Genomic DNA, 23115 nt, shown 5'->3' with positions numbered 1-23115 from the left:
GAGATAATATTTAACTAGTGGGTCTTAACCTAAAAGATTGTGAGCATTTTGGCACTGATCCAAGGAAACACTTAAGCATGGCTTTCCTGGACCTGGACCAGAGCATTCAACATCTTTCAGGATCAAGTCAAGTGTCAATAAGATGAAAAGCAATATATACAGTCCATGATTATTACTTATTCCCTGCCTGATCCCGAGGGATGGTGAATCTTCCCCTCACCAAGTGATGAGTGCCATCAAGTGAGTAACTTCCTTGTTGAGTTAGTTCAGAATCCTCCAGCAGACTATAAGAACTGTAGAAAAAAGAACAAAAAAACCCACCACCCCATATCTCCAGGAAATTTACTATCAAGAATAAAGGGGGGAAGAGAAGCGAAAGAAAACAAAACCACAGCAAGGGATATTTTTGATATAGATGTGATGTCTAACTTTAAGAATCTTTTTTTTTTTTTTTTTTTATTACGAACATGAGGGCTCTTGAATTTAGAGAGCTTTCATCACAACATATTGTATGCCTTTAAATGGAATTCCCAGAAAAGAAATAATTTTCCCCTTATTTTGTATCAAAATAATTAAATGCATCACTGGTGATCTCAAACACGTCTACCCACAGCATCCCAGCCTGTTTCATAATGAATCACATCTGATCCCAAAGTGACCATACTGCAAAACCCTGTTAGGAAATTAACTGCAGGCCAGGGAGTGGTACTAATCACACAACCAGACAAGACCACAGCTGCCCAGCTTAGCTGTATAACCCCTTTTTTTCTGAACAAACCAGTAAGTTCTTCCTACCGAGTGAAGCTTCTGGTAGAGGCCACACGCATTGCATACATATCCACCATTTGCATTCTTTCGCCAGAGAGAGGTCTTTGTGGTCAGGCAATTGGCACAAAAAACACCCGAGCCTCTACGTCTCTGAAATAGGGAAGAAAAAGAAAAAAAAAACACACAGAAAAAAAAAACAGGTCAGAGGTGAGTCACATGAGCTGTGGAGTTAGGACAAATCAACACAGGAGTTTTGTCTCTAGACTGGCAACAATGACAGTATAAAACCACACTGCCCATAATGAGGTCAGGTTCAATTGTGCTTAATAGGCACCACTGATTTTCATTATAATTAACCCTAGAGTGATGGATGAGGTGTGTGAAACACCAAAGCCTTTTCAGAATAACAGCTTTAACTTTTTGAACTTCAGGTTTTGTGCATTTAATGATGGTTTCTAAACAGCAAATTCTGAAAAACCCCTCTGGAAGCTGACAGAGAACATTCTGTAAGCTTCTCCTGGTTTGTTCACCACATTTCACAACAGATTATTTCCTTTTAGTTTGCTCGACTTTAAAGTGTGATCGGTAACAAGAATTCTGAAACACCACCACTTCAACTAATTACAGTTTGTATCTATCTGCGTCATACTAATTACTTTAACAGAGATTATACTTCATTAATTGAATACATGATATTCAGTTCCAGTCTTTCCCACTTACTTCTGAAATCAGTATAAGCTACCATATATTTCCCACAGCCCACTATGAACGAGGAGTAACCTCTGCCAAACAAATAAAAGTACAGTATTCTTAATGAGACTTTTGAACTTCACCCGAAAACCCAGAAAACATTGTCTCATCGATGGATAGATTTATTTATTTTATTTTAGTCAGGCAAAGAAAGGCACAGTACAACTTTCCTAAATACAAATTGATTTTTAACCAGACTGAGCTGTGCATTCATCAGCTTTCATAATGATCCAGGAATATTTAAAAGTAGACACGTTTATGAGTATTGCTCGTTAAATGCTTTCTACAGAGTAATGATTTCATTAAACTTCTCATTTAAACAAAAGTCAGGCTGTGTTTGTGGGCACAAATACTAATAACCAGGAAATAGAATTCTTTTGCTGAAAAGAAAATCAGAATTTCAACTCTGTTCCCTGTTTGCAAAGGAAAAAAAATCACTAAGAAACCTTCAGCATCTAAGATAAGAATGGGTGAGTACAGAGAAAAACAGCCTGCATAAAAACTAATTTTATTATAAATTAAAAATTACTAACACTATAAGTAAAAATTTCAGGGTTTCATAAAATTTAAGTAATTTATTTAACTTCAGTCCATACTGTAGAAGACTGGTGTTCATGCCAAAAAAATACAATGGTTATAATTGTACTCTGATACATTTCAAATGGAAAGCTTTCTGCAGACATAATTTTGGCTTCAAGACTGGAACACTTTCTTGGCATTGAAAGGGCATTTGATTCATCGGGTGTTTCACAATGTATCACTAAAAAGACCTGGTGAGCAGCCAGTTCCCTATAGGGTAATTTTTCCATCCAGATGCAAGTGCTATCAGAGGCCCTCGTCAGCTAAACTAATTATGATCTTGCATTTGCTGATGCCTGCTCACTCTAACGTTCGACATCCTCCATTAATCATCAATACAAGGAAAATGAATGAAACGTAAAGAAACGAGGGCTGGTAAGCTGCACAGCCATAAAAATCTGAAATGAGTGCAATAATTTAACAAGATTGGAGAAATGTTTTTAGTGAGCACAAAGTCAGGCTAACAATTGCCCTTTTAAACCAAGAACACAATTTCATTAGTACAGCAGGTTGTGCTACTTTAAAGTGATACAAGAAAATCGAGATTGTCGTCAAGATAATCTCTCTCTCACTCCCTTACATCATCCCCTACTTTGTCTCTTAAATCAGAAACAGTAATATACTACGTTTTCCTCGATTTGGCTAAGGGGAGAACTAAATGGCAGTTGATGTCCTTCAGCAAACATCTAACTAGTTGTGTGTATGAGACGCAGCTCACTCTGGGAAGGCACACTCGCCTACAAGTAAATTGAAGCTCCCAATTCTTTTTGTGGTTGCATATCCTTGCACAGCTTCACCTGGCTGCTGAAATATTTTCCTTAGGAGTACAATAAAAGCTTCACTAAACTAACCCCAATTTGGTCCACTTGAAGGGTGAGAAGTTTCCAAGTGGAAATGACTGTATATGGCCAGGATTCAGATACAACTGTTCCTTTCCATTCCTACTTTTTGTCTGCCGCCCTATGGCTTCTTGGTGTGGTGTATTAACCAAGTGGAGTTTTAATCTAAGTCAGTCTTTCCACCCGATCATTTCTGTTTGTGTTTCTTGAGTTTGGGAAATACCCTCTACAAAGTCACGGAAGACTTTTAAAATATATGGAGAGCGGTCTAGTTTATAGGCTGCATTTGCACACACCTGAATGGTGACAGAAGGTGTAGTAACACTGAAATCTTCATTGAATGCTGAATGACAGGCTTGAGAGGTAGGCCTGTGTGAACCTCATGAAGTTCAACAAGACCAAGTGCAAGGTCCTGCACATGGGTCGGGGCAATCCCAAGCACAAATACAGGCTGGGTGATGAGTGGATTGAGAGCAGCCCTGCAGAGAAGGACTTGGGGATATCAGTGAATGAAAGACTGAATATGAGCCAGCAATGGGCGTTTGCAGCCCAGAAAGCCAACCGTATCCTGGGCTGCATCAAAAGAAGCATGGCCAGCAGGTCGAGGGAGGTGATTCTGCCCCTCTACTCTGCTCTTGTGAGACCCCACCTGGAGTACTGCGTTCAGCTTGGGGGCCCCCAGCGTAAGAAAGACACGGACCTGCTCAAGCGGGTCCAGAGGAGGACCATGACGACGATCAGAGGGCTGGAGCACCTCCCCTATGAAGACAGGCTGAGAGAGTTGGGGTTGATCAGCCTGGAGAAGAGAAGTCTCAGGGAGACCTTAGAGCAGCTTTCCAATACCCAAGGGGCACCTACAGGAAAGATGGGGAGGGACTCTATCAGGGAGTGTAGTGATAGGACGAGGGGTAACTTTTGAACTGAAAGTGGCCAGATTTAGATTAGATATTAGGAAAGAATTCTTTACTGTGAGAGTGGTGAGGCACTGGAACAGGTTGCCCAGAGCGGTGGTAGATGCCCCCTCCCTGGCAGTGTTCAAGCCCAGGTTGGATGGGGCTTTGAGCAACCTGGTCTAGTGGAAGGTGTCCCTGCCCATGGCAGGGGGGTTGCAAGTACATGATCTTTAAGGTCCCTTCCAACCCAAACTTTTGTATGATTCTATGATCTTTAAAACATTGACAAAAGTAACTCATTTTTTCTCTTTTTAAAGAAAGATCTGATTCAAAGTCGACATTAGTTGCAAAGAAGTAATACAATGACTACAGCTGGCAACAATCGACAAAATACCTCATAGTAGCTACATGTATCAAAAATGTATACCTGTGCTTATTTAGTACTCACAAACAATTTTTCTTTTTTAAAATCTCAAAGTAGTCCAGATAAACATCCTTCCCTAAATTTAATGCAAAGTGTGTAAATTCATCTTACATGCTGTTCTAAGCATTGCATCTTATCTTTCTTTACCTTCTCTTATTTCTGTACTATTTACGGACCTTACTGGATAATCAACAATGATTATTCCCCTACCTAAGTGTTCCAACATAGATTACATATACTAATAAATTAAGAATTAAACCACCTCTGGAAAAACTTAAATGCTGTTTCTTTGTTGAGCTTTTTGGTTATGAAATAGCTTTTCATAGTAGGGACACACAGCTTTAGAATGGATTTCCTGGGGTGAAACAGGACTATTGCAGAATTGGACTAAATATTCTTGACTCCCAGATCCCACTAACCACAGAACAGACATGCTTGTCAAAATACACCTGAGAAATTTTGATGATGTCTGCAAGAAAAAATGGAGGCTGATATTAAAAGCCTATAATGCCTGTAGTCCTCTCTTCTTAAACCAATAGTTTCTTAAAACAAAACAAAACAAAAACCTAGGCCTTTACTTCCCACATACAAAGTTTTATAAAAGTTATTGGCCAACATAAATTATCTGATTTTTTTTTTTTTGTGTGTGCTAAATGTTAATTAGTGATGATACTTCTACTGTTAGTGATGATACTTCTGCAAGAGTTTGTTTGGCTTTGCATACTCAGCATTTGTACTAGTCAATAATAATGGCCAATATTGCTGGTTTTCCAGGTAGTCTTGCAAAGGAACAGGCACTTGAGCTCCAATCCAGCAAAGTCAGCGCAACAGCTATGGCCCACAGCCTCCATAAAACCCAGCCATGCGCTCAAGTGCTCTGCTAAGCACCACTGTAGCCAGCATTTTCAGGAAATACATTATGGAACCTTTTGCTCTTTTTCAAATGTGAACACATACTTAACATAGTTAATCTCTTAAGATCAGCACAGAAAAGGTAAGCTGACATAACTAGTCATGGGAGGGTTTGAGCCACAGATAAAAGGTTTCAGTCTGCAGTCAATGCCACTAGCACTAGCTGGAGTGATCCATGAAAATTTCCTGTACATCCTTGGAAGAATAAGCCAAAAGGGTCTGAAAAACTAAAATATGTATCTACTGAGTCAAACTTTAATCATCTGGAGCCTTATAACCACTACATTACAATCCCAAATCCTGAAGGGGCCAGCGCAGCGAAGAGCCTGTCTCCATTTCCATTCCAGTTCCTAGGTCTGGGCGTTTAATATCATGGTTGTCTCAAACCACATTGGGCTGAAACTTGGCGCATGTTTTTGTCAGCCCAGATGTAACTTTTTTTTTTTCTTTTCTTTTTTGGTACTGAAAACTTTATTTAAATCAGTTCAGCTGTTTATAATTTGGAGATTGGCCAAAATGGGGAGGTGGGGGCAGAGGGGAGTTCAAGTTTTTCAGATAACTTTCTAACAAATCTGCAATCATAGTGGCTTTGCTCTGGGGAAAAAAAGTATGCACACATTTTAGTATTTTAGTAGTAGCAAAGCAACAAGTGGATTATTATTTTTATGTAGCTAAGCTATGAAAGTTTGTAATTATTCACTGAACATGTCTTGCAGATCTCTCTACTGTTTTCCCTCAGTAAGAGCCATGCTGAAAGCATGTAATTGCATAACAACCCTTGATATGCAGAGTATTTACTCACATTTTTTATGGTTTCATATCTTGACCGTTTCAAATTGAACAAGTCTGAAACTTGGTATATACATCGTCAAGCCCGAATGCCTAATTTTTTTTTAACTCCTTAAATGCTTTTCACTAGTTACCAACACCTCACAGAAACAAGGAAATTATTAGTAGTGCTTTCTGCTAAGCAATAAACCAGCAGAGAATACCATAACAAGTAATTCACTCGGGCATCCTGACAGGATCAGGCCCTTCTTTTTCATAAAAACTGCTTTAGATTTTAAAAAGATGACTGTACAGTTTATATGATTTCAAATTTTGTAGCCACGGAGAAGCGTCATTACACTCTACAGTTACACAAAAAATATTTTAATATGTACTGAACTTTCAGTTATTATTTCAATGGAACTTCATGTAGCAAAATATATATTGTAAAAGCACAGCCAAAACCAGTGCTCAGGAACTGTGTCTTTAGCTAGCTAGACTAAGCAACGGTGCCTGACACTCTGCTAGTGCCAGATACATCCTGTTTTCAAAATTTCTGCCAGAAGATGCTTTTAGAAACTCAAATAGGCTCCACAAGCGTCAGCCAAGCATTTTTCTTACATCACCCTCTTGGTTTTGGACACAACAAAACTTGTCTTTTTGCTGATTACTTTCACTTCCCCATCACAAAACGACGATACGATGAAGCCTGAGTGCATTTTTTTACCATCTCTGGCTTTCCTACCATGCCAGAAACAGAGCACGTTGTAATCACGGCTCCAGAACACGGGATGCAGGGAAATCATAGATGTTACCCAAGAATAAGCATATGCCTGACCTATTTCCAATGACAAAGTTGGGGACTACAACCATACGTGCCTCACTGAAAAAAAGACAAAACACTGACTCTGGATGCTCTCTGGCAACATGGGAGGTCCAAAAGGGGAGCACCAGGAAACCTGCACGCGCTCAGTTCAGTGTGAGCCAGGTGACCTGCTGTGGAATGGATCAGTTGTAAGCAGCTGGTCTCATACCTGTAATCACTGGGCTGCTACCACTCTGGTCAGGAAAATAGTATAATGCACTCATGGTTACATCTGTATATGTTGCATTTGCACTGCCGTGAGTATTTAGGAGTTTCTGGTTTCACACCTGTTAGGTCTTTCCAGGTATTGTCCTTCTTATATGAGGAGGTATTTAGTTCTTTTGAGTTTTGGCGAGACTAATTGAAGTTTGAAACCCGGGCAGCAAGGCAGCACCTGGATGTTGGAGTAAGCGCTAGTTTCTTCTGTTTAGGATGGGAAAAGAATCTTTCAGTCCTCATTTCTTTTGGCTGCAGAGGTACTCAGACCTTTCTGAATGTGTTTAATCAAAACTGCTTTCTCTCTCAGCTATGAAAACAGCCACAACTATGTCTCTGTAAAGTTTCACATTTTAAAATTTTAGTTGCTTTTGCTGTAACTATGTCTAAATTAAAAAGAAAGTCATTGGGTTTTCTTCCCTTTATAACTTGGACAGCTTTCAGGAATAGACCAGGCACAGCAAATTTTCGGCCCCAAAGCATAAGTTGTCAGAAAAAGCAAAACACATAAAGCAGAGTGTTAAAGTAGAAGTTGTTTTCAACTTTAACTATGAGTTAACAGATGCCTCTTGAAGTCAATTTAATGTGCCAAATCTAAACTCTTCATCTACGACATTTTCAAGCACAATTACATTAAAAAGCTGTATTTGAAAGATGCATAAGAAAGAGGTTAGGAAAGGCAAGGTAGGAAGAGAGTAAAAATGCCAAGAGGAAAGTTAAAATTACACACCTAATTCATATAAAAAGTTTAGTGGAATTTTTAATGCTCTATTGTGACAGCATCTTTTTATGATATATGCTGTATTACAAACTTTTAATGAGAGGAATCAGGAGGGTTTTAGAGAGGGAAAAAAACCCAGACAATAAATTAAACATTACTGCTAGCACAGCCTTTCAGAATCCTACCCCTGGATCCCTTAGGGAGAGTAAATATTTTAATGTGCATGTAAACTGCAATTATTTTTTATCAGCAGCAAAAATGCAGATGAGTAGATTTTGTCCCAGCATTCGAAGCATTTCCCTGTATTTTGTAAGCTACCTTAGAGACGGTGGCATTCACTACTCAAAAAAACTCCCAAACCACCCCAAAAAACAGGCAGCGAACTACAATCTCTGTGTCCTACTAAGTGAAAAGAATTTAGTAAGACATTAGTTTAGGATGTCATGATTGCTACCAAAGTAAAACAATGGCTGATCAAAATAAATGATTAAATTAAGAAAAACATAGCTATGCAAAGAAGCCACTAAATCACTTGCTGTTGGATGTCTCCACTGCCGTCACCTCCTCACCTTTATTTCCTCCTCCAAGTAACAGCTGACCCAACCTTTGCCACTGTGCTGGAAGGGAATCGGCTTTGGACACCCACCTTCAGCCAGAGCCTGAGCTCCACAGGCAGCAATTTACCATCATTTTCATCATCCGTTAAGAGCTGCATGCAACTATGGGATCACATAAATAATCACAATACACTTTACAATGACTTACTCATTTTCATTTAAGCATTTAGCAGTGAAAATTATGTAGTTCACAGTGTATATCTCCTTGTTAATCCAAACAGGGATGGAAGGTAATTTCACAGTTTCCCCCTCAAGATCTGCAGTGGCAGAAATATGAAACAACAAAACTTTTTCTGCAGGTTAGACTTCCTTGCCACAGTTAGTGGCAGCTGATTTTTAAACACTGTGTGTTAAAAATATATGTGATCTTCTGTTGGGCCAAATACATATACACAGACTAAATAAATACACATATACATACTTATGGTATGAGGTATTTGTAATGAACACTGAGAACCATTTTCTGGTAGAACTATATGTTAGTCTGGTTTGCAAAGAGTTAAATATTTCCTTAATCATTTTACACAAAGTATGATTTTTTAGAAAGCAGTTTCCTTCAACCGTCTTTTATTAGATATAACGTATTTTTAAGGTCTTATCCTTCAACTTGCACAAGCTGATCATCCTTAAATCTCTTCCAGTGCCTTAAACAGCAGCTACCACAGTATGGTATGATCTCGCTTCTGGTGCATTTTGCCACTGACTACCAGCAGCACAACACAGACTTCCGCGGAGGCAACCCAAAAATTAATTTTGAAAGTTTTATTAACACCAATAGCAAAAAAAAAAAAAAAAGCCACCTGGAAACCTGCATTTCCCACACAATAATGATGTCATTTTGCAGCAACTGAAACCTATTCAAGAGGAATAGAAATTCTGTCTCCAATAACTCGCTGAGTCAATTACACAGGAAAGTACTGTAATGGGCTGTCCCCCGTCAAACAGCTCACGTACACGACTTCCTTCTCAATTACCAACTTGTCTGCATTGCCATCTGTAAAAACGAACGCATACCTTGTGCTGCCAGTTTCTGCTCTTGCACTTCCATTAGTGGAACTGGCTGCAGCTGCTCAAGAAGAAAGCCCTGATTGTCTTTGTTTGCCCCCATGTAGCACAATTTTTCTTCCTTCCTCCTGTACATCGACTCAAGGTAACGCGTTATCTCTGCTGAGGTGTGCTCACAAGTATTTAAACTACAGTCTGCCTAAATCTGTGTCCTGTTTTCTTTTCACAGTTTATCACCTAACACAGTAAAAAGCTTCCAGCAGCATCCCTCAGCATCTTCACCAGTATTATGATGTTAGTATTGCAACAGGTTTTATCAGTCCTTTTTAGGAACTGCTGCAAAAATTGCTAAGTTTCTGGCTAAATATATTCCCACTTTTCTAAATCAGCTTGACCACTCAGGCAATTTTAAAACAGTACATATAAGAAGCAATCGAAAGTAAGATTAATAAAAGAAGTCCAATTTAGGAATAATACTATTCCCTACAAAAAATGGTTAGGTAGATGCATTAGTGTGCATAAGCAGGACAGAACGAGCCTGGTTTGGTAACTGCAGTCCTTGCTCCTAAATAATATAAACCTTTCTCCACTAGCACTTTGCTGAAACAGATTCACGCAGCAGTTCCAATGCTGAACGGCTGCCTGAAAACTCAGCGCTCATACACACAGACCGCTGCTCCTTTCCGAACGCCGTGTGCTTCCAGACAAGCTCAGCCTTTGTTAGAGAACAAATCTAAGAAAAAGTCATTACGAGCCACTTGCATTTTTTCAAATTAGAAACACAACATAAACAGTATAAAAAGTACAAAATTAGACTACTCTTATTCCCATCGGTAAGTGGATAAAAGTAGTACCCTCAGAACTAAGCACACTGAAAGAGACATCGAGAAAACTGGAAATGCTTCTGGCTCGCTCATTTCTTGGCACAAGGCAAAAATATCCAAGCCCTGCTGTCGCAAATGGGGAATCTAAATCAATAGTTAGACTTTGCTATAAACAGACTCAATTTCTGAGATAAAGAACCAGTTATGAAGGTGCCTAAACATGGAATTAGGTGCTTAAGTTTAGGCATCAATACCAGAGGATTTACGTTTAAGAAGGCACCCCACGTATCCCTTCTTTCATGAAGTAATCTCACTCATCAAATGAAGAGACAAAAATGGAGCAAAGACACGTCCATATTTCCTTAAACACCCCTAGCTTTGACCTGGTAGAAGAACCAGAGTGCATTTGCAGATCTCAGCTAAGAGCCAATATGTAACTCTACATGTGATAGTAATTGAGGGTCCCAATCCCGCAAGTGCTCTGCTCTAAGCGTGAGCACAAAGCTGCTGGAGTTCTCAGCTTCTGGCATCTGTTCCCACTTCCACAGAAATCAGATGGGCAAAATTAAGTTTTGAGGAAAAAAAAAATCACAGACATTTAAAAAACATTCCCTGACCTTATTAAAGTCCACGTGATCTCTATTTATATAGAAAATGGCTCAGAAAGCCAGCAGCTGAGAGGAGGAACTCTCATTTGTAGATTTTGGCTGAGGGCTGCCAAAATCAGCAGGGGAAAGGCTCCTCAGGGGTAAAAATTTCAAAAGCCATTAAGTGTCTCAGAAGCCTCAGTCCCACTGACTTTTGATCACCTACACACTCCCAAATTTGCACCCCAAATCTGGAAACTACACTGGGAGAATAATTTCTAATTCAAACTTACAAAATGAGGATCTAAAGTTTTCACAGAAGTCTTCAGAACTCAGAGAGGAAATGTCAATTAGGTGTCTACCTCTCGGTGAAAACCAGTGAAGTAACATTTACCTGTTCCTTGTACATTAAATAATTCCCCTTAGGACCATTAATTTTAATTAAAGAAAAAATATAACAAGAAAATGTTTCATATGGACAGCTATAGCTTATATACTTGTTCAGGAACTGAAGTAACTATAATTTGAGTCTCATGCAGTCCCCTTGAGAAAGCTCTTACTAGGGTGGGATCCGAAGTGGACTATGTCCACCTATTATTTTCAATATGCTTAGGACTGCACTCTCACTGCAGATCTTGTTGCTGTTGCTAGAATGGTTTCCATTCAGAAAAATCAACATTTGCCAACCCATACCACACAATTACCATAGTTATTTCCTATTGTGAGCTTAGGGAGAAACTGTGGTATCCCAGATACCACGGTGTGGTAAATATTGAAAAGTAGTGGCCTTTTTATAATGGACATTTTCATCTAATCCAATCCATTCCAAACACTTCCAGATAACAAGACAATAAGGCAGAGTCTGTGTCTAAGTGGTTAGCTCTAACATAATAATCTAATTCTGTCCTGACATCCCACTTTCAGCAAAAATAATTGATGGCTTCCCTTTTGATAGCTTTAGGAAGTGAGAATGGAATAGAGCTGTGAGCAACCCCAACACCCATCTAGGGAGGTATCTCCTGAAAAAGAAAAGGGGGGAAAAAAAACCCCAACAAACCCCATATTTGTATTTTTTAAAGCTAACCCATCTAAAGTGCCAAAAGCCTCCTGGGCTGCTTTAGGCAAAGCGTTGCCAGCAGGTCAGGGAGGTGATCCTTCCCTCTGCTCAGCCCTGGTAAGGCCACACCTAGAGCGTGCTGTGTCCAGTGCTGGGCTCCCCAGTACAGGAAAACTATGGATGTACTGGAAAGAGTCCAGTGAAGGGCCACAAAGATGATTAAGGGGCTCAGGCATCTGTCATACAAGGAGAGGCTGAGAGAGCTGGACTGTGCAGCCTGGAGAAGAGAAGGCGCAGGGGGATCTTATTAATATGCACCTGATGGGAAAGTAGAGAAGATGGAGCCAGGCTCTTCTCAGTGGTGCACAGCAAGAGGACAAGAGGAAAAGGCATAAATTGAAATGCAGGAAATTCCATGTGAACATAAAGGAAAAGGGTTTTTTACTGTGAGGGTGTTTGAATACAGAACAGGTTGCCCTGAGAGGTGTCCTTGGAGATATTCAAAGCCTGACGGGACACAGCCCTGAGCACCCTGCTCTGGCTGACCTTGCTCTGAGCAGCAGGGTTGGATTAGATGATCTCCTGAGCTGCCTTCCAGCCTCAAGGATTTTGTGAGTCTTCCTTCAGTGAGAGGCTATCAATTTTAGCCTTAATTCATATTCATTTGCCTTGAAAAAGAAAATATTTTAAATTTCATGGCTATAAAAGTATTAATGAAAATAGACCAACTTCCATGACTGAATGTTACAGATTGCAGTCTGTAAAACTGTACAGCTACTAAAAATGAAGAAACCTACTCTTAAATTCCAGTGTAAATAATTTCAGAATGTTTACGAGGAACCGAGTGAGGCATCTAATGCAGGTTTTACAAAAATTGTTTTCTGCTTGCTCTTTCCTCTCAAGATCTTAATGCCTACTTGTAAATGAGACTCAATATAGGGTGTTGTATAGCCTTCCTTAAAAATACCATTAAGATGAGAAGGAGAAGAGAACAACTGTTCTGTATTTTGGAGACATTTCTCCTTAAATAGTGTTTATGTACTGCAAGCATCCCTTCCATAAACAAACCAGGTCTTTGGAACAAGTGAACACAATCTCTGAAGAATCTTTACCAGCTTCTATTTCTGGTACATGATGCACTGAGAATTTTAGGCCAACATGGGCATATGGTCTCCTAGTTTGATAGGAAACATTTCATGGAATTCAAGACAGAGCCACAGCATAATGACTGAAGACCTTAAAATCTGTGATATAACATAAGGTTGGAAAAAAAAAAAGAGAAGAAAAGAGAAGAGAAGAGAGAGAAAAGAGAAGAACAAAGAAAAGAGAAGAGAGAGAATAGAGAAGAACAAAGAAGAGAAGAGAGAGAAAAGAGAACAAAGAAAAGAGAAGAGAAAGACTAGAGAAGAACAAAGAAAAGAGAAGAGAGAGAAAAGAGAACAAAGAAAAAAGAAGATAAAGAAAAGGAAAAGAAAAGAAAAGGAAAAGGAAAGGAAAAGGAAAGGAAAGGAAAGGAAAGGAAAGGAAAGGAAAGGAAAGGAAAGGAAAGGAAAGGAAAGGAAAAAAGAAAAAGAAAAAAGAAATGAAAAGAAAAGAAAAAAGAAAAGAAAAGAGAAAAACCAAGTGTTTCCTGGTGCAATACTAGAGGCAGTAGGAGCATGTAAAAGCACAAGGAAAGTCATGGTAACTGGTGTGCACAAAGGAATGTTCTGAATTCCTTATTAATCAAGCTTAACCTCATTAACTAAACTGCCTTAACCTCCTCTTTTTTTTTTTTAGGAGAATCACCCAGTAGGGAAATCAATTTTTTAAAAAACCCAAATAATAAACAATATTTATCTTAATAACATTCATGCAGGATTTGTGGCTTTTCTGCCTTCGCAGCCTTAGAAACTGGTATGCCCTCTGTACTTTTTATACTCATTCACATCTGCACAGAGAGAATACTGTAACTGCAGAGCAGTGCTTCCAGCGTCCCTAGTCTAATTTTTCTCTTACCTTTAAGGAAGTGGTTCTTAAATTGCTTAAGACACCAGCTTCAAAATCTGCATTGTCAGAATCACTCCTACAGATTGCATTTCACCGAAGGAATTGTTTCTAATTCAAGTGGCAGAGTGAGCTTACTGCTGGGGGCAGTCATTCTCTTAAATGGTACGAGCCTGACAAGAGTGGCATGAGAGAAACATATAACTTAGTGGGGTTTTCCATCATGAGTTCTGCATGCCGAGGAAGAAACGTACCCACCCTGTCGCATACTCAGGCTTTAGTTCAGAGCACAGCGAAGGACTGGGAAATGGCACTCAAGAAATCAAGCACCAGGCTGGAAGGAGAGGCACAGCAAAAACTGTCCCGTGAGCCCACAGTTAACTTATTTTTCACATCCTTTGGAGGCTTCTTAAATGAAGCTGACTGCGCAGGAATGCCTTGTAAAACAAGCCCTCCACTTCCTTTCTAAAGTGGTGTCAGCGAAACAGCTCCGCAGCCTCGCTCGCAAGCAGCTGTGGCTGCATCCATGTTGTGACTGGAAAGGCAAAGGCCATTGGGTTGCCTGAATGTGTTCGTGTATTTGTGCAGACCTCGGACACGGGCTCAAAGAGGAACTGTTTGGTCCCGTTCTACTGATCAATACATCAGATTTGCTATTTAGGCAAAAAATGACAGGAAAAAAGTTTCTCTTTTACCTTCCACCTGCTAGTATCACAATTCATCCAATTTTGAAACCAGCCTCCAGAAGCCCCACGTACACAACTTTGAAATAAAAAGAAACCTTTAAATTTAGACATGCTGTACAAAATCATAGCTGCTGCTACTTGCAAATGGGCTATATTCAAAGCCATTTCTCTCTTACTGACGGAACAAAAACTCTGACACTTAAGAATTCACTTTTCAATTTAATTCAGGTTTTCCTTAACAGTGAATGTCAAATTGTTTTCACTCCCTTTCTTTATCACCTTTAGGAATCTTTAGGAGTGAGAATGAAAAAGACATACAGCAGAAAGGAGCACATTTATAACGACATGCCTTTTCTCTAGGAGAAAAAAAATAATCTTCTATTTCATCAGCATCTTTGCCAAAAGCCCTCTTTCAGGAACTGAAAAGAGAAGGGCCTTTATTTCCTACATATATTTTATAGGAAACATTTTTTGGTTCTGTGTCATGGACTAGGATTTCACACCTTAGTGGCTAGTCGTATGGAAATGGACATGGCTGTGGAAACTTCATGGCTGTGAAACCCTGATAGTAAAATCAGCAGGAAGATGAGGAAGGTGTGGGGAACACTGAATGATTCATGCGGTAACAGCCTCTGGACCCTTTGAGGAGATTTTGGGATGACTGCCAATGCTACCTGTCTATGACCAGCATCCTGGACCCTCTAAAGCAGGCTTTAAATCTGGGCATTGATACAGAGGGAGTATTGCTCTTTTGAATAATGCCCAAATATCTAAGTGGATGTGACATGTATGGATTTTTATAAGGAAAGACCTTTCCAAAATCAGGTTGCATTTACTGATGAGTTATACCTCCCAGAAATAATTCCTAAAATATAAATACCAGGCCCTGTTTCCTTTATTAATAGCAGTCTGAGTTAATGAGGGAACAACTTCCACAAGTTACTGTACAGCAGTGTAAAGCTAAGCGTCTTAGCTACGACATTCAAGAAATCGGTGTTTTGCAACTAACTCTTCCTTTGCCAAACCAAAGAACAACTCCTCTCCTATTTCATACCCAGTGTAACTCCACCTATTGCGGAAAGCACAAGGAGAGCAGAAGTTGGTAGAAAACCTACAGAGCTAGCACTGATTTGATGCCAATCTGTTTAAGACATAGAAGAAGAAAAAAAAAAGAGCAGATAAAAAACTGACTGCACTGAGCTTGGCTTTTGCTATGGGAAGGGTAATTCTTGACTGATTTTACTATGGCCTTGCCATCTACCTTTGGAGCCCTGGCATATGCGTGGCACTACCATGGCAGACACGGTAGACTTATGTTCAAGACGGCCTATATGATTTTGCATTTCAGGAACGACAGCCCTAGCACTGTAGCACATACTGCATGCACAGCCGGGGCTGTGATTTCTACTACATTTCAGTGATTAATGGCTTCGTAATGGAATACAAGTTTCCTACAGAACGTTGCAGTATCCCTACAAATTCGGCCTTGTCTGCTGTTCATCGGCAGGTTGTAGGGGCAGTGACAGACCAGTGCTGCTGAAAGCACTGGGTGCCGTCCCAGTACAGAGGCAAAGGCGCACGAAGCAGCTGGGCAGCGCTGAGCGCGGCCAGGCCGGGCTGTAACAGCCAGCTGCAGTCACTAGAGGGTACTGCGAGGGCACCTAAAGGGTGCTGCTCCCATGGCAGGGGGCAAAGGAAAACATTGGGAAACCCTACCACAGGCAACATCCCTCGACAATTGGAATGGGCTATTTTAAAGACGGATCTGCCTTTAAAAATGCCTAATCTCACTCCTGATTTCGAAGCGTTCCTGCGGGAAGTATCTGCACGCACACACATGCCACCAATAAGCCAAGCAACTCACGCCTTTATGGTTCATTTTTAAATCCAGTGCAGTCTGTGGATCATGAGTCACACAGTTCCTTCTTACGCAAAAGGCCAAACAGCTACAAAGAGCAGAGCGAGAATGAAATTCCTATGGTTTTAACAACAGTTACTCACAGAAGGCAAGATGGGGATCCCCTTGTTTATGCACAGCGTCATGTAAGATTACAGGGCTATTTAAGCAGTAAAGTAGTACAGAAAAAGACAGAATGAATCTCAGCATCTGACTTTAGAAGACATCACTATGTTCATTAGTGAAGCAATAGAAAAAAATAGCAATCATCTAGTGAAATAATCTTAGCCACTGCTACTTCTGAGTTTATCTATTAAACTCTGCTATCCCATACAGAGTAAATAACTGCCAGGAAATCTACTGCACATACTTCAATATTCTGGTATTTTTAAAACACACAACCCTTTTCATGCACGAATATCCCTTAATGTGTCTGCCGGAGTTTCTGTGCTTTGCACGGACTAGCAAGAAGGGATGTTGGATGATGCTTCCGTTATGCTCTTAAGTTCTACCAGATTTCAGTAATAATTCTGATCAACCAGTGCATTCCAGACTTTATTGCCCATCTTTCTTTTTCCATTTCTTCCATCAACCAACCAGTTAATAAGAAAATAGGAAGAAAATGTGTGTGCAATGGATAGCACAGCATTCCAATGAGACACAGAAGTGGACAAATACTAGAATAGTTGGGAATATCAAGCAAAAATGTTAACATTAACTAGGTTTACTTTTCACTGTATTTAAATACAAAAATTTGAAGTAAGAAGTTTCTGTATTTTAGTCTCAGCCAATTTTGGGCCACACTGAATGTTAAATAAACTATTATTTAATCAAATACAGGCATATTAGTCTCACTCCTGCTGACAACTTCAATTAGAGTATTTTTGCTTCATACCAAAAAAAAAAAGAAAAAAGAAAAAGCTCATGATCTTTAAACTACTATGGCTTCTGCACAACATCTGGTTACAATTTTTTATATATTCAACCATCAAACTTCTATCTCCACAAAACAGTTTACTCAAGATTTGTTTTAATTATTCTGCATTGCAAGCTTCATATGGGTTTGAAAAGGGGGTGAAAGGATCGCTCACGATGCAGACAGATGCAAACTGAAAAGGACTGTACATTGAAAGATGCTTTTGAAACAATTTTTAAAAATGAAAAAATCCTTTCTATCATTGCCAGGAAACAAGTGCTACTTTAACTGTTTCGTTACACAATACCTCTTGGCTTGTTCATTAGCAATTTTCATGGTTTTTTGGTTGGATTCTAGGATTAAGGCAATCTTTATTAGCAATTTCATTGGAGCCATACAAGTTACAAACACATCTTTCCTCTTTTTCCCGCCAATGCCACAGTGGGAACACTATATTTCTGAAAGTGCTAGTTTAAAACAGAAAACATAGCAAAGAAAGCATCTGAATGTGATAAAGTAGAAATAAAAATGAATTTTATAGCAGCACAGAAAAGCCTTGCTCATACGAAAAAAAAAAAATGTTGTACTGAATTTTAAGCATGGGAGAGATCTAATTTATTTTCATAAGCCTATTCACCTGTGTAAAGTTAAGCGCATTCATAAGCTTTTGCAAGATTGGACCTAAGACAAAAATTAAGAAAATGCCTGGGGTTCTGGTTTTATTAAATGTCAGAGCCTCAGTCAGCCAAAGGGACGTAACTATATTTTTCTTAAATGAGTCTTGGGGTGCTACACCAAATCAATGAGTCTTGACATGGTGGAATCACTGTAAACTTTGGAGGATAAGAAACTTCTTACTCATTCATTTGCATTACATATATGGATTAATGGGAAAGCATTATGGAAAGTTATTATTTATTTTATGAGGTAACTGCTTTGAAATCCAGTAAATGAAACTCCTTTTTCCTGTTTTTCAGTCAGTCAGCACCCACCATTCCAAGATAGGAAATTCAAGGAAACTTCAGGTTTTTTTCTAGAGGTTTCTTCTGATGCAAAGCGTGGATAAGCTTAGACATGGAATGTCATCTTTTAAGATTTTTTTTTTTTTCTTTAAAGATGCTCCAAAGAAGCCAGGAGAAGAAATAGCTGCTAAAACACAATTACAACCATGGCTGCCTTATAAGCAGTTGAGCTTCACTGGCTCTGATTCCCAGACAGAAACTCTTGAGTTTGGTACTGGAGCAATATGTGCAGCTTTTAAAAAAATTATTTCTAATGAGGAAACTTCATTTGTGTATTAAAGAGGGCCTGAAGACATGATTTCATTTTGGTACTGTGAGATATTCTGGTATTAAACTCATGATACAGTCATGTCTCTGAATCGGTGACCCATCATGGGTCAACACATGCATGAAAAAAACCACCAACACTTTTGAATCCATGGCCAACCATACCAAAATGAGTCTAACCCCTGGAGCCTACGTAATTAGTCAGGAGGAGCTCTGAGCAGGCTGTCTCACTAAACTCTGGGCACTGCCTCCACCAGGACTCCAAGAACTGCTGAAACAGTTACCCTCCGTTACAGTAATATCTGACACTTTGCTTGCAACCAAAACAGGGAAATACAGAAGAACGCAACATTCTAACAGCATGCAAATTGCTGATAAAAAGTCCCTGTTTTTCACAAAGCCTTGGTTGGCACAGGGGGTGATGATGGAGACGAAGCTTTATTTTTATCTGAACCAGTGTTTCATCCTCAGGTTCAAAATCTCGCGGTTACACCAAAGACATGACTGTTCTTCCCGGGTTACAGTTACCATCTCAGCATAACAGCAAAAAGGACTTGCTGGGTTCATGCTGATTAAAGTGAGGAAACATGAATTGTTACTGTCCTCACTGACAAAGCCTGCAAACAAAGGGCTTCAGTATTCACTGTCATCTTTTATTTCAGGTATGAAGAGCATGAACATGACTCAGAACAAAAGGAAGCCATTGGTGAAGCCTTCTTTTGCATGTGCCCCCCCCCAACCCCATCAACAATCCCAAGGTACATTTTTAGTGTGGTGGGAATTCAGACACACGATTTTGATTAATGTTAATGCAAGTCGTGTGGCCAAATCCCTGTACACCACTTTGAGAGTTTCTTCTAAAATCGAAATATAATTAAGGTTGCAACACAAACCAAGTAAGGTGAGGAAATGACACTTCATTAGTAACCTATTTGTTACGAGTACCATAGGTAACCTCTTGCAACAGTGTCATACTATAATTAAATGTTTTAAGTGTGTGTATACCACTACTGTCAACTGGTTAGGAAAATACGGTAAAGACATCCAGACACACTAAAAAAAGGTTAGCTTCTGCAACTAGATAAATTACTTCTTTAAATTATTTAGTTGTGGTATTGGATCAGAAGATTTTGAGTCCTCTTCCCAGTGACACTTGGAGACCAGCACATTTGTTCTTTGTAAATTTATACTAACGAGCAGTCGTGCATAATACAGCAGACTGTAAACAGAGGAGAAGAGGAGCTGAAGGCAGTAGGACTGCATACGAGGAGTTTCTGTTTAGTCAAGCTGATAGGTAACAGATAAATGATCTAAAGATTGTTTTCAGTTTTCCCTCTTGCACAAAGCTATATTCCAGATCTTTATAATTGTGAAAACCAAACATGAACTCTACAGTGAGAAAGGGTGTCATGCATGGGAAGAGGTCCCGTGTCTGTTGCACTGCTTTTGCTGATGACTGAAAGTGGCATTTCTGTGGTCATTCCCTTATTCTGGTTCTGCAAAAAACTGCCAAGCCAGTTATGGTTTGGTTTTTTTTGTTTTTTTTTTTTTAATTATTATTATTATTCTTGTGGACTGCAGGCTAAGGTTTTTCATCTTCTCAATCACATGAAAGCCGATGGAAAGAGGAATTCTCTAAACTCTCTCTTGGAGGCAACGGTAGCCTTTTCACTAAAGATCAGTAGAAGCTACCTAAGAAGCTAATGGCTGTGGACTATAATCTGAAATAAACCACTTTTACTGTCTTTGTAGTGTAGAAAGAAGAGAGTGATTTTGTGTGTGTACATGTGTGCGTGAAGAACAGCAGCAATAGTCAGCTGTGCTTTACAGAACAAGGAGATCTTACAGTAGCAAGTGGGCAATGGGTCTATCTGAGATCGAGCAACTTTCCATATCATCACTGAAAGCAAATTAAATTAAAGACACAAAATACAATTCAGTCCTTCATGTAAGATTTAAGATTATTATTGTAGACCTCAGGTATTTTGTGCTGGCATTCTGGACATGTGTGATGCTGTTGCTAGCAGTAAATTCAAAGCTCTTAACATACGTAATACAAAACAAAATCTGAGAAAAAGAACTGGTGCTTAATGGAAAAATATCTGGGCCATAAGCATTGATCTTTATTACATATCTATTCACTACACTCCTTGCCATACTTCTAGCAAGTTCAGAAGAGAGGACTACATACTACTACGATAAAATGAAACTTGCAGTCTGTAATCTGACTTTGTAAGCACATTTGGTAGACTCATATAAAATGTACAAGTAAAATGTACAAGTAAAATGATCTAAATTATGAAGTAGATTTTTTCTTTTAAAAAAGTCATTGAGTATGTCTTATATAGCTAGGTTTTTCTTTAAAATTACATTCTCTTTAAAAGTGGATTAGAGGTATACTGTCTTTTGACATAGTGCAAGAAGCAAGAGCGTGCAGAGAGCTCAGAGGATGTAATTTTTTCCCTCTAACATAAAAAGATGTGTGAAGTTACTATGGCTCTTCAAAACGGCCTAGTAATTGAGCCTGGTTATGGTCTCATTAATGCGCAAGTTTCATTTATCACCTTCTTTCTTTGTGGATTATGTGCATTGATTCATCAAGACTTGTGACACCTGGTTTTCATTTGCTCTGTTCAGTGCTTCTTTTTTAATCAGTTTATACTAGATTGGTGTAAGAAACAGTCTGAAAGTAAAACGCACTAGCCTCCTGAAAACAGAAATGAGAAAATTTCAGCTTTTTTTTTTAAATTTACAATTAAATGCCTTTTCACTCTCTTTTCATGCTCTTTGCATGCTTTTCTTTTCTCTTTTCATGCTCTTTGCATGCTTTTCTTTCAAGTACGTTTAATAACATGCTTGCTGCAGCTACTCATAACATAAAAGGAGCAAACAAAACAATGTACACTTAACAGGGGAGATGTAGGTGCCTAGTAAGTTCATTATTACAAAAAGTAATTGATTTTAATTCATGTAAATATAAGTGACAAGAATAACACAGGCAAGGTTTTTTCTTGCTGAACTACAATATCCTTGTTAAGTTGTACAGTTTAATAATGAGATGTTCTCATATAAATTTCCCTCTGCCTTCCTTCTTTACTTCGCTTTTCTAAAATATGTATCACTTCAAATATTTCCATTCCCCGTGTCACTGGCAAATGCCAGAAATAGAGAAAGAGAGATCTGATAAAGATAAAGCATGACAAAAGTTTCACGGATAATTGCCTTCACATATCCAGTTCAGCTCTCATCTCTCCTAATTAGCCTCATTACCATACCTTAAGACAGACCAGCAGTCACTCAAACTCCCTGTTTTTTCTGTCAAAACTATTGCTGACAGGCAAATGGACAACACATGCACTGAGTGAGTCTATTCTAGACTATTCTTTTACAAGACTAGCCTCCAGCAGAAAACACAAAACAATAGGTCTTCTATAAATGTATAATGAAAGTATACATACAGTGTGTGAATACTCAATAAATTATTGTTCTATTCATTGCTCCGCCATCGCTTAAAATGAGGACAATAAAAAAAGAAAAATCATTTTCATACACTATCATTCTCCAGAATAGCAAAGAGATCAAAACCAATGCAGTATTTCACTATGACTGATACAGACTTTCAGAAGAGCCCTGCCACAGTCGCTGAAAAAAAAAAAATCACTTGAGTACTGTAAAGTTTGAATATGTCAGTGCAGTACTGCTTTCAGCATACCCACGCTATCACAGGAAGCTTTTTGTTTTTACAAACCATGTTCAAATGAAAAAGCTTCATCCCATCGCTCATATTCATTTAAAATTAGCTCGTAAAAAGTATCCGCAGAATAGTTCACAGGGGCACTGGAAATATTTTAATGTTAAACTCCACTGGCTATCAAAACATTAAACTGTATAATGGGAAGCCATTGAAACCCCTCACAATGTCCATTTCTTTTTCATTGTTGTTTTAGTCACACATTATATTATGTATAGAGATCAGATACATGGTACTTTGTTTTCATTTTCTCTATTTCTCTATAAATTTCATTCTGTCTAACATCTAACCATTTAGATATGCTTTTCTATTATAACCTCCTGTTAAAAGGTGCAATTTTTTAGTGATTTGTCATATTTTCATGTTCACCGCACCACTAATAAAATAGAAATACTGTTTCATAATTTTCATAACAGAAATTTAACACTCGCAATGTCACTTATTTAAGAACTGGACATTACACAGTTACTGGTCTCTTTCTCCCCAGCTCCTCAGACACAATCTTTCTTGTGATTTTATTTTTCTTTTGTACAGCGTAAGTTGTGATGCAATCTCTATAGCAAAAAAACCTAGTGAAATGGATTTTCTGCACTTTGCAGTTTGGGGAAACTAACAGTCCATTCAGCGTGACTGAAAAATACCCTGAAGGCCAATATTTACTAAGCATGGCACACACACAGGAGCCTTGTTAAAAATCCACAACAAATCTCTCATTGCAAACAAATCCAGAGGCTTGAAAGCTGCTGCAACTGTCAGGGTAATGCT

At 38.9% G+C, this 23115-nt stretch overlaps 1 protein-coding gene across 9 annotated transcripts in view; it reads right to left on the bottom strand.

The window, feature by feature from the left end:
- The window catches only part of TRPS1 (transcriptional repressor GATA binding 1), a 222280-nt gene that overhangs the window by 10911 nt on the left and 188254 nt on the right, over positions 1-23115 (bottom strand). For all 9 annotated transcript variants that reach the window (XM_030012201.1, XM_030012210.1, XM_030012205.1 and 6 more), the window contains one exon: positions 796-918. In XM_030012201.1, the coding sequence (XP_029868061.1) occupies positions 796-918 (123 nt within the window). The remainder of the gene's footprint in view (positions 1-795; positions 919-23115) is intronic.

Source organism: Aquila chrysaetos, chromosome 4 (assembly GCF_900496995.4).
Source record: "Aquila chrysaetos chrysaetos chromosome 4, bAquChr1.4, whole genome shotgun sequence".
NCBI classification, from domain to species: domain Eukaryota; kingdom Metazoa; phylum Chordata; class Aves; order Accipitriformes; family Accipitridae; genus Aquila; species Aquila chrysaetos.
This window is presented reverse-complemented; position numbering and strand designations above follow the sequence as displayed.